This window comes from Ruditapes philippinarum, unplaced genomic scaffold (genome assembly GCF_026571515.1).
Source record: "Ruditapes philippinarum isolate M1 unplaced genomic scaffold, ASM2657151v2 ctg3845_1_1_1_1, whole genome shotgun sequence".
NCBI classification, from domain to species: domain Eukaryota; kingdom Metazoa; phylum Mollusca; class Bivalvia; order Venerida; family Veneridae; genus Ruditapes; species Ruditapes philippinarum.
Window position 1 is genome coordinate 25,318 of NW_026860048.1, and position 20,513 is coordinate 45,830.

Sequence of the window (20,513 nt, forward strand, 5' to 3'; positions counted from 1 at the left end):
TTTTCTATTTTTAGCTCTTGTGACCTAGTTTTTCATTTGAGATGACCCATGTTTAAACTCATCCAAGCTAGCTTTCAACTAGATAAACATCCTGACAAGGTTTGATGATGATTGAGGCAAAAATGTGACCGCTGGAGTGTTAACAAGGTTTTTCTATTTTTAGCTTCGGTGACCTAGTTTTTCATCTGAGATGACCCATGTTCAATCTCATCCGAGCTATCACCTAGACAAGCATCCTGACCAAGTTTGATGATGATTGATGCAAAAATGTGACCGCTAGAGTGTTAACAAGGTTTTTCTATTTTTAGCTCTTATGACCTAGTTTTTCATCCGAGATGACCCATGTTCGAACTAATCCGAGCTATCACCTAGATAAGCATCCTGACCAAGTTTGATGATGATTGAGGCAAAAATGTGTCCGCTGGAGTGTTAACAAGGTTTTTCTATTTTTAGCTTCGGTGACCTAGTTTTTCATCCGAGATGACCCATGTTGGGACTCATCTGAGCTATCACCTAGACAAGCATCCTGACCAAGTTTGATGATGATTGAGGCAAAAATGTGACCGCTAGAGTGTTAACAACTAAATGTGAACAGACGACGGACGACGGACAATCATCGATCCTAAAAGCTCACCCTGAGCATCCTCAGGTGAGCTAAAAATTACTGAATAAAACTTAAAATTTTGATATCCACAAAATTGATAATGAACAGTTCCAAAAATGGAAGCTGGACAAGTATGTTTAAGAAATTCAACATGATATAGAAGGATACTATCTCTCTAACAATTCTTGTTTTTCCTCTGCTGTCATAACTACGTGCTCTGGCACCAACTGAAATATAGGGAAAAAACTTTGTTATATACACATTTCATACAACAAAATGTGCTTTAAGTACTAATCAGTCTAATTGGAGTCAGATTTGCTTCAAGTAATTTAACTCTTAACAGGCTTAAATCTAAAATAGACTTGTCCATCTTTCAATGTAGACAAAACCATTCATCATTTATATAATTATAAAATTATGATAATTTAACCAAATTTCATTATTTTGACCTTGACAGTCAAGGTCATTTACAGCTTAAGGTCAAGGTCACTTCAAAGTTTTAGAAGGTCTTGTCCAAATATGAAGACAATCTATTTATTACCTATCACATTACAGTAGATTATAGCAATTATGAGTGTAAATTCAATTTGACTTTCAAGGTCATACATGAGCCAAGGTCAATTTGAGCTTGATGTAAATCAAGGTCCTGCCCTTACAGATGTTGTTTCTAGATATGTAGTTAATCAATTTAAAAATAACAAAGTTATAGCCAGTTACAGAAACAAGAGGGCCAATATGACCCTACATTGCTCCTCTGACCCATCAACCTCATCCGACCAATGTCTTAGCCAAGCATCCTGACCAACTTTGATGACAATTGAGACAACAAGAGCTGTCCGTAAGACAGCGCGCTCGACTTTTTTATTGCTTGCCAATAAAAAAAGTTTTTGCAGTAAAAGGCAGTACAAGAATCTCTGTATTTTTAAAGTGAACAATGGCCATGAGCATTAAGATATTTAGTGAAGAATTATTTTACTGAATTGTGTGTAATTTATGGTAAAGTGAACAAGTGGATAGGAATGAATTTTTTTAGATTTTTTAAGTTTTTTAGTGCTTGCCTATAATACAAAACATTGACAGTTAAGGGCCATAATTCAAATAAAATCTTTGACAGAATTACCTTCTCCTGGACATGTTTGGGAATCATGATTGTAAACAAGTATTCCAACTTTCAAATTAATATCTCAAACAGTTCAGTCAAAAAGTGGACTGGTACTAAAAACTTAACCAAGATTCTAAGTCGATAAAAGGCCTTAATTTTTAAAACAAATCCTTGACAGAGTTACCTTCTCTTGCGTACAGATGGGGGTAATGATGTGAAATAGCATTAAAAGTTTCAAAGCAATATCTCAAAGGGTTAAGGCAATAAGTGGATTTTACCCATATTCAATGTATTTCTAAGTCAAAAAGGGGCATAATTCTGTCAAAAACCTTGACAGAGTTATGTCCTCTTGTCTGTTGATGAAGGTCGTGATGGTAAACAAGTATGGTCAGTTTCAAAGCAATACCTCCAATGGTTTTGAAATAAAGTGAGGTGGTACAAAAAACTTAACCAAGCTCAATACACTTTCTAAGTCAAAAAAGGGCCATAATTCTGTCAAAAACCTTGACAGAGTTATGTACTCTTGTCTGTAGATGGAGGTTATGATGGTGAACAAGTATGGTAAGTTTCAAAGCCATACTTGTAATACTTCTGAAATAAAGTGGGGTGGTACGAAAAACTTAACCAAGGTGTGACGCCAATGCCGACGCCGACGCCGGGGCGAGTAGGATAGCTCCCCTTTTCATAGAAAAGTCGAGCTAAAAATGTGACCTCTAGATTGTTATCAAGGTTTATCTATATTTGGGCAGTGTGACCTACTTTTTGACCCCAGGTGACCCATATTCAAACTTGACCTAAATATCATCAAAACAAACTGGTAGACCAATTTCTAGGTTATTTGGATAACAACATTAGCCACTAGAGAGTTCACAAGATTTTTCTATTTTTTTAGCTCCTGTGTTCTAGTTTTACATCAGAGATGACCCGCATTCGAATTAACTGGATAAGCAATCCTGACCAAATTTGATGACAATTGAGTCAAAAATTTTACCAATAGAGTATTTTTCCATATTTGGGCAGTGTGACCTAGTTTTTGACCCCAGGTGACCCATATTTGAACTTGACCTAGGATTCATCAAAACAAATTTTCAGGATATTTCGATCAAAACAGTAGCAACTAGAGTTAAAAAGATTTTTCTATTTTAAGCTCTTGTGATCTAGTTTTTGACCAGAGACAACCCATATTTGAACTTGATCTAGAAATCATTTGTGACAAATTTCCAGAATATTTGGATCAAAACTGCAGCCACTTGTTAACAATATTTTTCTATTTTCCTGTGACCAAGTTTTAGAGAGAAGATAAACAATAGTTGAACATGACCTAGAAATCTTCCGGATAAATTTCCAGGATATTTGGATCACAACTGCAGCCAGTAGAGTGTTAACAAGATTTTTCTATTTTTAACTCTTGTGACCTAGTTTTTGACCGGAGATAACCCATATTCAAACTTGACCTAGAAATCATCAAAACAACCTGCGGACAAATTTCTAGAATATCTTATTCAAAACTGCAGTCACTTGAGTGTTAACAAGATTTTTCTATTTTTAGCTCCTGTGACAGTTTTCACTGGAAATGACCCATATTCAAACTTGACCTAGAAATCATCAAAACAACCTTCCTGACCAATTTCCAGAATATTTGGATCTAAACTGCAGCCACTAGTGTTATAACAAGCTTTTTCTATTTTTAGCTCCTATGACCTAGTTTTTGACCGGATATGACCCATATTTGAACTTGACCTAGACATCATCAAAACAACCTTAGGGACAAATTTCTAGAATATTTGAATCAAAACTGCAACCACTAGAGTGTTAACAAGATTTTTCTATTTTTAGCTCCTGTGACCTAGTTTTTGACCGGATATGACCCATATTCGAACTTTACCTATAAATCATCAAAACAACCTTCATGACAAATTTCCAGAATATTTGGATCAAAACTGAAGTGTTAACAAGCTTTTTCTATTTTTAGCTCCTTTGACCTAGTTTTTGATGGGAAATGACCCATATTTGAACTTGGCCTGTATTTCATTGAGACAAACATTCTGACAAAGTTTGATTATGATCCAATCAAAACTTTGACTGCTAAAGTGTTAACAACCCAATTGTTGATGATGCACAACGCCGGTCATAGCCCCATCACTATACCTCACCTTGACCATTTCATGGTCAGGTGAGCTAAAAAAAGAATATTTCATTATTTTGACTTTGGCAGTCAAGGTCAATTTAAAGTCAAGGTAAAATCTAGATTATTCAATAGGTTTGTTTGGTAAAAAGTCTTGTTTTTTCCGTATAATTCAAATCTGTACATAAAAAATAAAATAATGACAATTTAACCAAAATTCAATAATTGTGGGCATGGAGCTATTTGTTTACTTTTTTATTTGTCCATGGGCCCCGATTTTTATCAATAAATCCCTTCGATTAACAGCTAAAATTAAATTCCGAGTCAAGAACTCCTTCCGATTTCTATTATGTAAAGTCATATATTGGTTTGCTCTTCGGTGATTCGCAGCATGTCATATTAATGAATGGAAATCATATTACCATTCAAGGCCCCTGTGACCATGACCTTTAACTTAGTGACCCCAAAATTAATAGGGGTCATCTACTAGTTATGACCAATCAATATGTGATATATGAAGACTTTGCGATGAATTGTAACCAAGATAATGAGCGGAAACCATTCTGACATTTGAGGCCCAGTGACCTTGACCTTTGACCTAATGACCCAAAAATCAATAGGGGTCATCTACTAGTTATGACCAATCAATATGTGAAATATCAAGACTTTGTGACGAATACTTTTTAAGATAATCAGCGGAAACCATTCTGACATTTGAGGCCCCTTGTGACCTTGACCTTTGACCTAGTGACCCCAAAATCAATAGGGATCATCTACTAGTTATGACCAATCAATATGTGAAATATGAGGACTTTGTGATGAATACTTTTTAAGATAATCAGCAGAAACCATTCTGACATTTGAGGCCCCTGTGACCTTGAACTTCGACCTAGTGACCCCAAAATCAATGGGGGTCATCTACTATTATGACCAATCAATATGTGGAATATGAAGACTTTGTGATGAATAGTTTTCAAGATAATCAGCGGAAAACATGTGGTCTACCGACAGACAGACAGAACTACAAACATTAGCAAAACAATATACCTCTTCTTCGAAGGGGGGCATAAAAAAAATGCTTTTTTATTGTTGCTTTAAAAGGCTTTGTAAACTAAAATCAATTGAGAAAACATTACAGCCGCATATACAAGTAGTCCCTAACCAGTGTTTATTGGCAGTTTAACATTTTTTTTTTCTCTTATTTGTCTAAAGTGACAAAATAATGAGTGTTAGAATCTAAATCTAAAACTGATATCACAAAATTGATATTTGTATCTGAAATAGTGCATGTTTAAAATCATTAATGGTTGCTATTGCTAAGGGAAAACAACAGTTCCAAAAGATTTGTAAATATAAGATAACTCAATGACCACCTGGGGCATAGCCAATTTTGACCCCAGTGCTTCTTTTTCTAACAAACTTGGTAGTTTAAATTTTTACTATGTGCATATAAGGAAAATCAATGACTGCCTATGACGCGGCCAATTTAACCCCATTGCTTTTTTTGAACAAACATGGTAGACACCCACTAGAAGATGTTCATGCTTAAAGATCCTGTAACACAATTTTTTCATGGCTTTATTTCATAAATACGATGCTCAAATTAAGATTTGTCTTGTAAGTTCCAATAAGCATTATTTATAAAGATATTACCCCATTTATCATTTCATGTAAATAAAGGGAGGTAATTAGAAATTTATTTTCTATAAATTATAAGTCAAATTTTCCAATAAGAAATGAATGCATGTAATTTATTGATTAAATATAATGTGCACAAATATTTGCAGTACACATATTACATATTCTTTGATGTTTGAAAATTGTTTAATTTGCATAATTATATACATATATAATGTTTTGCAAGTGTGGTATACACACAGTAACACTATCAATCACAAAACATACAGGATCTTTAATATCTACACTCTAGCTCTTTGGGTTTTTTAAAAGATTTATTTTTGTTTTTATTATATACATATAAGGAAAATCAATGACCCCCTGGGATGGGGCTTAATTTTGACCCCAGGGATTTTATTTCAACTAACTTGGTAGACACCCATTTAAAGATGTTTCATGCTAAATATCTAAGCTCTAGCTCTTTAGGTTTTTGAAAAGAAAATTTTTGTTTTTACATATAAGGAAAATAAATGACCCCCTTGGGTGGGGCCAATTTTGACCCCAGGGCTTTTTTTTTATAGATGAAACTTGGTAGACACTCATAAAAAGATGTTTCATGTTTAATATCTAAGCTCTAGCTCTTTGGGTTTTTATTTTTAAGAAAATATCTTAAGTTTTTCTTTTGCTTGCCATGGCAACCAGAGTTCTGCATGGAATTAAATTCTTTGGGCAATTTTTAAAGGTGACCGCCAAAGGAACATTACTTTGAAGTTTTGATGAAACTGGCTTAGTGTTTTATGAGGAGATGTTATTTAAAGTAAAAGTTTACAGATAGACGACAGATGAAAAGCATTCACAAATGCTCACCATGTCACTTTGTGACAGATGAGCTAAAAAAATGAAAATTTCAATAATTTGACCATCAAGGTCAACCTCATTTATGAGTGAAGGTCAAGGTTAACTTAAAAGTATATCCTAAAAGATTGTTGTATTGAAGTTTGAAGACAAACCATTCCAAAATAACCAAGCCACTAATAGCAAAAATAAAGCAAAATTTAGATATTTGACCTTGAATGTCAAGGTATTTATGAATGATGGTCAAGTTTAGTCTGTCTACTTAAAGGTCTTGCCCCAAGTGTTGTTGCGCCAAGTATGGAGACAATAAATCAAGACCCATTTTCACATGGCCATCCCCCGCCAAATGTGTTTGCTCATTGGAAGTATATATATGAAGTAGAGCAGAATAATTCAATTTTAAGAGGTCTTTTGGTAATGGAAACTGATGGCTGAAGTGATTACAGATTTGAAACCTATGTGAATACTGATGGCTAAAAATTACAAAGGGCAGTAACTGAAAAATAATGCAGGGTAGTTTATCATTCTTGTGTGCTGCACTCCTTCTCAATAAGATCTATCCACATATGAAGTTTCAAGTAGATAGCTCTTACACTTTTTGAGATAAGCTCCGGACAAAAAGTATGAAAAAGAACAAAGGGCAATAACTCAAAAAATATAAAGGGTAGAGTTATCATTCTTAAGTACAGCATTCCTCCTCAATAAGATAAATCCACCTATGAAGTTTCATGTTGACATCTCAAAGACTTTTTGAGTTATGCTCCACTCAGGTGAAAAATAAAGTATGAAAAATAACAAAGGGCAATAACACAAAAATTATGATGGGTAGAGTTATCACTCTTGTGTACTGCACACCTCCTGAGTGAGATATATCCACCTATGAAGTTTCATGTTGATAACTCAAAGGCTTTTGGAGTTATGCTCTGGACAAAAAGTAAGTTTGAAAAATAACAAAGGGCAATAACTGAAAAATTATGCAGGGTAGAGTTATCATTGTTGTGTGCTGCACTCCTCCTCGATGAGATATCCACCTATGAAGTTTCATGTTGATATCTCAAACACTTTTGACATAAGCTCCGGACAAAAAGTATGAAAAATAACAAAGGGCAATAACTCAAAAATAATAAAGGGAAGAGTTATCATTCTTGCGCACAGCATTCTGTATCCACCTATGAAGTTTCATGTTGACATCTCAAAGACTTTTTGAGTTATGCTCCACTCAGGTGAAAAATTAAGTATGAAAAATAACAAAGTGCAATAACTCAAAAAAATATGAAGGGTAGAGTTATCATTCTTGTGCATTGCACACCTCCTGAGTGAGATCTATCCACCTATGAAGTTTCATGTTGATAATTCAAAGGCTTTTTGAGTTATGCTCTGGACAAAAATTAAGTTTGAAAAATAGCAAAGGGCAATAACTCAACAAGAGGGCCATGATGGCCCTGAAGTCGCTCACTCGACATAGGCCCCTGGAGCAGGGCCAGTTTAAAGCCCGGGGCTTTTATTTGAACAAACTTTGAAGACAACCATTAGAAGATGTTTCATGCTAAACATCTAAGGTCTAGCTCGTTGGGATTTTTAAAAGAAGATTTTTTTAAAAGTTTTTTCTTTACACATATAGTTAAAAACAATGACCAACCTGGGGCAGGGCCAGTTTTGACCACAGGGCTTTTATTTGAACATTCTTTGTAGACACTTACTAGAAAATGTTTCATGCTTAATATCTAAACCTTAGCTATTGGAGTTTTTTAAAAGAAGATTTTTAAGTTTTCGCTATACTCTTATAAGGAAAATCAATGTCCCCCGGGGCGGGCCAATTTTGACTCCAGGGCTTTTATTTGAACAAACTTTGTAGACACTCACTAGAAGATGCTTCGTGCTTAATATCTAAACTCTTGCTATATGAGTTTTTTCAAAGAACATTTTTCAATTTTTGCTATAGTTTTACACATATAGGGAAAATGAATGACCTCCGGGGTGGGGCCAATTTTGACCCTAGGGCTTTTATTTGAACAAACTTTGTAGACAATCACTAGAAGATGTTTCATGCTTAATATCTAAACTCTAGCTATTTGGTTTCTTCCAAAGAAGATTTTTTAAGTTTTTCCTATACACATATAAGGAAATTTGGAAAATCAATGACCCCAGGGCCGGGCAAAGTTTGACCCCAGGGCTTTTATTTGAACAAACTTGGTAGACACCCATTAGAAGATGTTTCATGCTAAATATCTTAGCTCTAGCTCTTTGGGTTCTTTAAAAGAAGATTTTTTATGTTTTTACTATATGTATAAATGGAAAATCAATGACCCCCTGGGGTGGGGCCAACTTTGACCCCAGGGCTTTTATTTGAACAATCTTGGTAGACATCCATTAGAAGATAATTCATGCTAAATATCTTAGCTCTAGCTCTTTTGGTTCTTTAAAAGAAGATTGTTTTAAGTTTTTACTATATGTATATAGGGAAAATCAATGACCCCCTGGGGCGGGGCCAATTCTGACCCCAGGGCTTTTCTTTGAACAAACTTGGTAGACATCCATTAGAAGATGTTTCATGCTAAATATCCTAGCTCTAGCTCTTTTGGTTCTTTAAAAGAAGATTTTTTAAGTTTTTACTATATGCATATAGGGAAAATCAATGACCCCCTGGGGCGGGGCGGATATTTTAAGTTTTTTCTTTTGGTTGCCATGGCAACCAGAGTTCTGCATGGAATTAAATTCTTTGAACAGTTTTCAAAGGTGACCACCAAAGGAACATTTCTGTGAAGTTTGGATGAAATTGGCTTAGTGGTTTATGAGGAGATGTCATTTAAAGTAAAAGTTGACGGACGAGCGACGGACGAAAAGCGATCACAAAAGCTCACCCTGTCACTTTGTGACAGGTGAGCTAAAAATTATGCAAGGAAGAGTTATCATTCTTGTGCGCTGCACTCCTCCTCAATGAGATCTATCCACCTTTGAAGTTTCAAGTTGATACTTCAAATACTTTTTGAGATATGCTCCGGACAAAAATGTTGGACGGACGGATGGAGACTATTTCTTAAAGGCGGCGGGGGATAAAAAATGATGGCCCTATATAGCTCACCTTAAGGAATAGATCTAAAAAGTATTTTTTTTTTAAAAACAAGCACAAGGTTTATAACATTCTTTAATGTCATTTAAAGGTTAGTGTCAAATGTAAAGTATTTTTGGCCAACAGCAACAGGAATGCAAACAAGTGAATAGAAATCCTTTCTTTTTTCTTTCTAAAAAATATACTCCCTGTAGCGTGTTCACATCATGAATATTTTAACAATGACATCATAATTAACAAGACGAAGGACAAATTTGGATAATACTTCAATAACAAGAGGGCCATGATGGCCCTGAGGTCGCTCACCTGTATATAGCCCCCCCCCCCCCCCATAAGAAGATGTTTCATGCTAAACATCTAAGCTCTAGCTCATTGGGCTATTTAAAAGTTTTTACTATACACATATAGTTAAAAACAATGACACCCCTGGGGCGGGGCCAGTTTTGACCCCAGGGCTTTTATTTGAACAAACTTTGTAGACACTTACTAGAAGATGTTTCATGCTTAATATCTAAACTCTAGCTATTTGGGTTTTTTCAAAGAAGATTTTAAGTTTTTGCTATACACATATAAGGAAAATCAATGACCCCCGGGGCGGTGCCAATTTTGTCCCCAGGGCTTTTATTTGAACAAACTTTGTAGACACTCACTAGAAAATGTTTCATGCTTAATATCTAAACTCTAGCTATTTGGGTTTTTTCAAAGAAGATTTTTTTTAAGTTTTTGCTATACACATATAAGGAAAATCAATGACCCCCATGGCGGGGCCAATTTTGACCCCAGGGCTTTTATTTGAACAACCTTGGTAGACACCTATTAGAACATCTTTGATGCTAAATATCTTAGTGCTAAATATCTTAGCTCTAGCTCTTTGAGTTCTTTAAAAGAAGTTTTTTTAAGTTTTTACTATATGCATATAGGGAAAATCAATGACCCCCTGGGGCGGGGCCAATTTTGACCCCAGGGGTTTTATTTGAACAAACTTGGTAGACACCCATTAGAAGATGTTTCATGCTGAACATCTAAGTTCTAGCTCATTGGGCTTTTTAAAAGAAGATTTTTTAAAGTTTTTACTATACACATATAGTTAAAAACAATGACCCCCCCTGGGGCGGGGCCAGTTTTGACCCCAGGGCTTTTATTTGAACAAACTTTGTAGACACTCACTAGAAGATGTTTCATGCTTAATATCTAAACTCTAGCTATTTGGGTTTTTTCAAAGAAGATTTTAAGTTTTTGCTATACACATATAAGGAAAATCAATGACCCCTGTGGCGGGGCCAATTTTGACCCCAGGTCTTTTATTTGAACAAACTTTTTAGACACTAACAAGAAGATGTTTCATGCTTAATATCTAAACTCTAGCTATTTGGGTTTTTTCAAAGAAGATTTTTTAAGTTTTTGCTATACACATATAAGGAAAATCAATGACCCCCGGGACGGGGCCAATTTTGACCCCAGGGCTTTTATTTGAACAAACCTGGTAGACACCTATTAGAACATGTTTGATGCTAAAAATCTTAGCTCTAGCTCTTTGAGTTCTTTAAAAGAAGATTTTTAAGTTTTTACTATATGCATATAGGGAAAATCAATGACCCCCTGGGGCGGGGCCAATTTTGACCCCAGGGCTTTTATTTGAACAAACTTGGTAGACACTCATTAGAACATGTTTCATGCTAAATATCTTAGCTCTAGCTCTTTGGGTTCTTTAAAAGAAGATTTTTTAAGTTTTTACTATATGCATATAAGGAAAATCAATGACCCCCTGGGGCGGGGCCAATTTTGACCCCAGGGCTTTTATTTGAACAAACTTGGTAGACACTCACTAGAAGATGTTTCATGCCAAATATCTAAGCTCTAGCTCTAGGGTTTTTTAAAAGAAGATATTTAAAGTTTTTTCTTTCGGTTGCCATGGCAACCAGAGTTCTGCATGGAATTAAATTCTTTGAATACTTTTTAAAGGTGACCACCAAAGGAACATTCCTGTGAAGTTTGGATGAAATTGGCCTAGTGGTTTATGAGGAGATGTCATTTAAAGTAAAGGTTTATGGTATGTGACTACATGTTAATGCTGTATACCAAATATCAAGAGGCTGTGATAAGTAGTTGCTGAGAAAATTTTTACAAAAATTCCTACCATTGACCATTATTATGAATTTAACTAAGTCAGTAAACATGAAGTGGATGAGCGACAGACCTGAAATCCAATCCCATTGTATGGGACAACATGTTAATGCTGTATACTAAATATCATAAGTAGTTGCTGAGAAAACTGTTACGAAAAATGGCCCAACCAATTCGCCTGCCTGCCCGGAATCAAGAATACATGTTGGTAAACATTATATTTTTTCATAATATATGTAAATTTTTTTTCGAAAACCAGTACTAAAGTCAAAAAGATATCCCATAGTGTTTAAATATTAAAATATTTTTGATAGTGTTTATTCAGGGGTATCATGTTGGGGGCAGGATCTAACCCCAAGCATCTGTGGTTTATTATATTAGAACACCCTTTCTACAAAAACTTCTTTCTGTTCACATGAGTGGCTCTATAGGTTTAATTATAAAATTAAATCTTGTAAAATGTTATAAAAAAAACAACAAACAGCAGGGATCTCAGAAAGGTGAGAATTTCACGTGGCAGACTGTTTGGCCAAAATTTTCATGAGTCAAATCAGTTTTTCTTGTGTTATTTTTCTACATGAATTATTTTCATGTTTCAAAAATTACTGTTTGGGAAGTCATTTTGTGTAGATTTTCAAGTTTAAATTGATAATATTGTGAGGTAAGGTAATTATTAAAATTACGTAAGCTTTTTGCTTAGTTAACAATATGATAAAGATAATTAAGTATTACTAGCACCATGGATAATTACCATAATTATTGTTCCATTTCCACTTACATTTATTGAGGTCAATATCACATGTGTACTGTACATTCAATGTGTATTAAGCGACCGCGCATGGGAAACACGCAAAACGGTCGCTTAAAGAAACAGTCTCTTAAGACAAAGCATGATATAAAAGTCAAAATTTATAAATGACATCTTTCTTTTGTGGTGGGAATGTTTTTCAACTTCATTTATATAAATGTTGAATAATTAGTACGCTCAGATAATCTAAATGGATGCTAATGTAAAATATAACTTTCTGATATTTATTGACAAAACAGTTTTGATCAGTTACGAGGGATGATCAAAAATAAACCGGACTGTGACTGGCAATTGAAGAATTTTCATCCTATCACTTATTGTTATATATCACATTTAATCGGAAAACAATACCTGTTAACTGATACTATATCTAATCCGATAACGCAAATAGCTTGTCCGTAACAGCGAATTCAAAAACCATGGTAACGCACACCCGGCGCAGTGCGTAAATTCGCCTTGAACATGAGGCGCTTTATGCTGCGTGTATTTTACAATATGGCACAATTAGATTTCAAAAATACGCCAAAACGTCATGTACAATATCTTTGACGTTGTCAGTAAAAAATGACTTCATTTAAAGCCATATTTATATTTACAATCACAATTCAAACGTCACATGTTAATGAAATAGTCGCGTTAAAACTATGTCGTCGGAATGTCTCGAAAATCGATCAATAGAAAAAATTTGTCAAATGTAAGACGAGAAACTGTTTGAAAACGTAGAAAAAGATAATGGCTAACAAGGGAAAAGTTCCAGAAAGCCACAGCATATTTTTTGATGAGCTTAAAAGATTAAGAAAAGATAATAGAGAAATAGAAACAAGTAAGGGAGAGACAGAAAAAAGACATTTTCAAGGACGTTGGTGACGTCAATACGCGCCAAGACGTTGAAAATGACAGTCGATTGACTGCGGACATTGTCAACGATGTTCGATAATAACTAAAGGACGGTGCAGTCAACTCTGAGGATCTTAAAATGAAAATAGTCAATGCATTAATTACATGTATTATATTCTTGGTTTACAATTGCATCAATTATTCTCTCATTTTACGCTAGTGTTGGGTATCGGACTCAAAAATCACTATCGATAATCGGACCACCACAATCGATTGTCTGCCGATAGTATAATCGAGTTTCGCACTTATTATAGCTTTTTTTTCTTTTAATGTACCAATCCTTGTATGTATTTTTATACAGTAGAGACCGCATTTTGAGCATGAATAAAATTTTGTCTCCAAGATTAAAGTAAGATTTACTCTTTGAATTCAAAACAAACAACACAAATACCTAATACTACTTTGTGACAGTCAAGTTTTGTATAATACAACTTTATGGCAGTCAATATTAGGACTAGACAACAGGTCAAAATATTAATGAGTAGTATTGTAGAACTTGACTGCATGTAAAAAAGTTACACACTAGGCAATTCAGCAGTGGTAGAACATTAAAATAATCGATTTTTTAAAAAGGACTATCGATTGTTGCCGATTTTGGGGTGGTCCGATTAGTTATCGATTTTCAGAGACAATCGGGACAACACTATTTTACGCAGTAGTCTTTAATATGGAAAAATTGTGTCAACAATGTTCAAAATGGCTATGCGTTTTATTTATTTTAAAATAATGACAATTTTGATCATAGTTGTATTATTCTGTTATTTTTTCGTATGTATGATACATTATCATTCAGCATCATTATTTTACATTATTTGTAATACATAATATAGTTAATTGCATGTGCGATTTTTTCAACAATCAAGTTACAGAAGGAAATAACGGAAGTTTGCGTCATTACAGGAGTTTTTTTATCACCATTCATTCTATTACAATACAATATGATACCCACTTGTACAGAAATATTTATAGGCAGGAGATCCGCAGCATCAATAACATAACTGTACCACATATTGGCCTACTCCGTGAATGAGTAAAGATCTGCTCCGTTAAGGACAATACGCTTGTGACGTCGTTAACGTTAATTTTAAAGTTATACCGTGCGCCGCATTTCTTTACATGTGCATGCCAATAACAGCATAACTTTTTTCTTTGTTAATATTTCTTGTTGGTATTTTTTGTATCATTTAGAGGATAGATTCCGATTTATTTTCCGTGTATTGTTATGCAAATTCATTTAACAGGTTAAGAATCGTTTACAAAGTCCGGTTAATTTTTGATCATCCCTCGTACATACATGTATGACATTTTTCCAGAATTTTTTAATTTCTTCGTTGTTTTTCCTTGTCTCCAACACGAAAACCCTATTAGTGAAGATGTTTTTGTAACTGTTGTGCATTTTCTCATTTGAAATAAACAAACTACATCTAATTGTTACAATTCATTTAATTGCTGATCAAGTGTAAGGTCAATTCAATGCAGTCTAAATGTCAACAAGCGAAACGTATACATGTACACCATCTCAGTAGGGGCGGAGCGTTGCATTGTTTATTCGAGATTATTGGATAATACACGTCACGCGTATACTTAACTTCATTTGCATACACTAAAACGGTTTGCGAAATAGAGTTTTTCACATATTTATTTGTTGTGTTTTGATTGTTGACACTTGTGACATTACGAGGCGGCGTTCTCTAAAAACACAATTATTTGACAGGTAAAAGTGGTCGTTTAATGAAAAGATTTATCTCAATTACTGGACTAATAAGCGGTCGCTGGTCGCGTTGAGCAAAAGTCGCTTTATACATTAAAGATATATTGAGAACATGATCGGGGGAAATTAAAGTGGTCGTTTAAGACAAAAGTCGCTTAATACACGTGGTCGCATGGGCAAGTTAGACTGTATAATTTTAGAAATCATAACATGGGAGGTGATATTTACATAAATTCTGAATGTCATGCCTTAATACTTCACAAATAGTTAACAAAATACCTGTTTCAACAAAGCACACCGATAATTGTATTCATCTTCACTTCTTTGTTATGAAATACAAGTTTATGTTACAAAATTTCTCAATTTTCTTGTGCATGGCAGCCATTTTGTCATACTTCCGGTTTAGTTCTATTTATACTCTCAACTCGAGGTCAGATTGATACAGATGTTTTCTGAGGCAAAGTTGTTGAATGGACTGATTGATATTCATTATTTAATGATTTGAATTGTATGTTTGTTCTGAGAATGAAATATTATGACATACATTTATTTATTTTATATTGTAGGCCCTAACCTTGAACCACCTAATTTGCATACCAAAATATTTTGGTAGTCATTTGCATATGCAACGTTCGTATCCCAAAACATCACTTTGCCTCTGTCCTTACTGTAGAATAGATGTACAAAATTTTATCTCATCGAAATCTTTCATAAATTTCAACAAGAGGGCTATGATGGCCCTAGATCGCTCACCTGACCCATCAAACTCATCCAAACAATTACCTAAACAAGCATTCTGACCAAGTCTCATGACAGGTGAGTCAAAAATGTGACCACTACAGTGTTAACAAGGATTATCCATATTTGAGCAGTGTGACCTAGTTTTTCATCCAAGATGACCCATGTTGGAACTTTACTTAGAAATCATCAAAACAAACTTTCAGACCAATTTACAGGATATATGGAACACAACAGTAGCCACTATAGTGTTAACAAGATTTTTCTATTTTTAGCTCCTGTGACCTAGTTTTTCATCCGAGATGACCCATGTTCGATTTAATCCCAGCAATGACCTAGACAAGTTTCCTGACCAAGTTTGATGACAATTGAGTCAAAATTGTGACCACTGGAGTGTTAACAAGGTTTTTCTATTTTTAGCTCCTGTGACTTAGTTTTTCATCCGAGATGACCCATGTTCGAACTCATCTGAGCAAGTATCTAGACAAGCATCCTGATCAAATTTGATGACACTTGTGTCAAAAATGTGACCGCTAGAGTGTTAACAAGATTTTACTATTTTTAGCTCATGTGACCTAGTTTTTCATCCGAGATGACCCATGTTCGAACTCATCTGAGCAAGTATCTAGACAAGCATCCTGATCAAGTTTGATGACACTTGTGTCAAAAATGTGACCGCTAGAGTGTTAACAAGATTTTTCTATTTTTAGCTCCTGTGACCTAGTTTTTCATCTGAGATGACCCATGTTCGAACTCATTCGAGCTATCACCTAGATAAGCATCCTGACCAAGTTTGATGATGATTGTGGCAAAAATGTGACCGCTAGAGTGTAAATAAGGTTTTTCTATTTTTAGCTCCGGTGACCTAGTTTTTCATCCAGGATGACCAATGTTCGAACTCATCCAAGCTATCACCTAGACAAGCATCTTGACCAAGTTTGATGATGATTGATGAAAAAATTTGACCGCTAGAATGTTAACAAGGTTTTTCTATTTTTAGCTCCAGTGACCTACTTTTTCATCCGAGATGACCCATGTTCGAACTCATCCGAGCTATCACCTAGACAAGCATCCTGACCAAGTTTGATGATGATTGAGACAAAAATGTGACCGCTAGAGTGTTAACAAGGTTTTTCTATTTTTTAGCTCTTGTGACCTAGTTTTTCATCCAAGATGAGCCATGTTCAAACTCATCCGAGCTATCAACTAGATAAGCATCCTGACCAAGTTTGATGATGATTGAGTAAAAAATGTGACCGCTGGAGTGTTAACAAGGTTTTTCTATTTTTAGCTCCGGTGACCTAGTTTTTCATCCGAGATGACCCATGTTCGAACTCATCCGAGCTATCAAGTAGATAAGCATCCTGACCAAGTTTGATGATGATTGAGGCAAAAATGGGACCGCTAGAGTGTTAACAACTAAATGTTAACAGACGACGGACAATCATCGATCCTTAAAGCTCACCCTGAGCAGCATGCTCAGGTGAGCTAATGAAAGTTTCATTCATTTAAAAAAAATTCATCTTGAAAAGGTATCTTGAAATATATGATTTTTCCTGCAAACCGCAAGGATGTCAATATAATATCCGTACAGTAAATTAAACTTTTATCTTAATCAGCTAATTTTTGTGAAAAAAATACAACATTTTTTGTTCACTTTGTTTCTTTGTGAAATATCTTACACAATAAAATGTGCAAGTCATTGTCAAGAACCAAAATATTTTACATTGTATTTCTGAAATGACACAGTCTCCTTTCTGATGGTGTTACAAAATTAATGGAAGAATCCATTACTGAATGGGGAAATCAACTTCACTGTAGCTCTCAAATTTGTGCTATTCCGATTGGCTCTGATTTGAATTAACATTCACATTCAACAACCTTTTCATCTTTCTAATGCTTTAACAGACAAATCATCATAACAATGTCTGTTGAGACAAAAAATACAAGATACACTATCTCAATTTATCCTTACAAAGAAAGTCTACCTTGCAATAAAAAAAACCCTTTAACCCCCAAAACAGAGACCAATTTGCAACTCTAGACCATAATTTGAATATACTTTGTAGAAACCAACAAGCTTATGCCTTGTGTGAAATATCTAAGCTCTAGCCCTTTCCATTTTGAAGTATAAGAACTTTTAAGTTTTTTCTATTAGTTGCCATAGCAACCAGAGTTAAATGGCATTCTTTGAACAATCTTGATAAAGTTTCATACAAAGAGTATTCCTGCCAAGTTTCATTAATATTGGCCAAGTGGTATTATAGAAGATGTACTTTGAATAAAATGTGGACGGACGCTGGGCCATCCTAAAAGCCCACTTATACTATGTGCAAGGTGAGCTCAAAATAGTCAAACTAAAAAAGTAGTAAAACAGCATAAGTTTGTTAAACTCAAATGCAACCATTACCTATTCAAATCATTCACTAAATAACAAGATTAAAATTTCCTAAATCCGAAAATTTGACCTTTAAATTGAAGTGAATTTAAGACTCTATGTCAAAAAAGCTTGCATCCACATACAGAAATATTTTGTGTCAGAGAATAAGGTCTCTAGATATCCAATAAAAGAAGATCAAAACGTACCCTCAACCACAAATCGCGGAGGCATAAAATCATATCAAAACAAAGAAGCATTTACCATGTGTTCTGTAATATTGATGAGGAGCTCTGACTCAAGAAACTGTTCTAGGATATACTTCGGGGCCATGTCAACTAAAGCCTGAAATATTAAGTCATAAATGAGCTTTTTATTTATACAGCTGTAAAACAGTGGAATCGTAAAGAACATGTCATGGTGCCCACACTCATACACACAGACAGACACACACAAAGGTGAATCGCTATATGTGGTCAGGTGAAACGCTATATGTGGTCAGGTGAAAGGATGAAATAAATAAAGAAATTAGAGTGAACAAGAGCTGTCACCCAAGTGACAAATGCCCGAAAAGGTTTCTTATACATGCATGTAGTATGAAAAGAAAAGAGAATGAAAGTATTTAATTGCTTAATATAGATCTTTGTATTATTGTACCCGTTATCTCTAATTGTGATAGCGTGAACCTTCAAAATATAAGTGTGACCTTGACCTTTGAAGAATGGAGGTGGTTCCTGGACGCAACAGAATGTTGTTATGAGATAGACATTTGTGCCAAATTATTTCAAAATCCCCCAATGCATGACTTTTGTGTAAGTAGGGACGGACAGACGGATATGAGCCTTAGCTGCGACACATTGTCGTGATGTGGTAGACATTTGTGCCAAGTTATTTTAAAATCCTTCCATGCATGACAAAGTTACAGTCCAGACATGAATGTGTATCTTCAAACTCTTCTCGAGAGAATGAGTACCTTCAAACTTTAAGTGTGACTTTCACCTTGAAGGTAGGGGCATGGGTTTTAGACGCAACATGTCGTCTTGATGTGGTAGACATTAATGCTTAGTTATATTAAAATCCTTTGATACATGACAAAGTTACAGTGCGGACACGAATGTGTGTACCTATAAACTCTAATTGTGATAAAGTGAAATTCCAAATGGTAGTGTTGCCTTGACCTTTGAGGTAGGGTCAGATTATTGGACGCGACACATCGTCTTTATGTGATACACATTTTTGGCCAAGTTATTCTAAAATCCTTCCATGCATGACAAAGTTACAGTCCAGACACAAATGTGTGTACCTATAAACTCTTATTGTGAAACTTCAAAATGTTAATGTGACCTTGACCTTGAAGGTAGGGACGTAATTCTTGGATGCGACACATTGTCTTGATGTGGTAGACATTTATGCCTAGTTATATTGAAATCCTCGATGCATGACAAAGTTACAGTACTGACACGAATGTGTGTACCTATTTACTCTTAATTGCAATAATGTGAACTTTCAAAATGATAGTGTGACCTTGACCTTTGAGGTAGGGACGAGATTATTGGACGCGACACATCATTCTTATGTGGTACACACATTTATGCCAAGTAATTCTAAAATCCTTCCATGCATGACAAAGTTACTGTCCGGACAAAAATTTGTGTACCTATAAAAACTTATTGTTATAAAATTGAAACTTCAAAATGTTAGCGGACCTTGACCTTTGAGGTAAGAAGGGCGTGATTTTTGAACGCAACACATCATCTCTTATGTGGTAGACATTTATGCCAAGTTATTCTTAAATCCTTTGATGCATGACAAAGTTACAGCCCGGACACAATTGTGTGTACCTATTAATTCTAATTGTGATAATGTGAAACTTCAAAACGTTAATGTCACCTTGACCTTTGAGGTAGAGACTTAATTCTTGGAAGTCGACACATCGTCTTGACGTGGTAGACATTTATGCCTGGTTATTTTAAAATCATTCGATGCATTACAAAAATTTCAGTCCGGACACCATTGTGTGTACCTATTAATTCTAATTGTGATAATGTGAAACTTCAAAATGATAGTGTGACCTTGACCTTTGAGGAAGAGATGTGGTTCTTGGAAATGACACATCGTCTTGATGTGGTAGACAATTGTGCCAAATTATTTTAAAATCCCTTGATGTATGACAAAGTAACAGTCCGGACATAAATGAAGTGGGGACCCACAGACAGACGGACGTTTGTACGAATGGTCATTTATTGGGTACTTCTTTTGTTTAAAAGTACCCAATAAGAGAACACAAGAGCGATCAGTGATCACATGTGTCGCCTCATAATGGCCAATTTCATGTTGGGACAAGTTTTGTGAAAGACGGACAGACAGACGGACAGTGCACAACTAGACTTGGTACTGATCATTCCTGTAAAGTTTGGATAAAATTAAACCAGTAGTTTATGAGGAGTAAGTCCGGACAAGCTTTTGTGTATCTGGCAACACACAG

General features: G+C 35.0%; 1 protein-coding gene across 1 annotated transcript in view; it reads right to left on the bottom strand.

The window, feature by feature from the left end:
• The window catches only part of LOC132758718 (DNA-directed RNA polymerases I, II, and III subunit RPABC1-like), a 37,677-nt gene that overhangs the window by 15,813 nt on the left and 1,351 nt on the right, over nucleotides 1-20,513 (bottom strand). Inside the window, 2 exon segments of the mRNA XM_060750422.1 lie at nucleotides 773-831; nucleotides 18,293-18,373. Coding sequence (XP_060606405.1) covers nucleotides 773-831; nucleotides 18,293-18,373 — 140 coding nt within the window.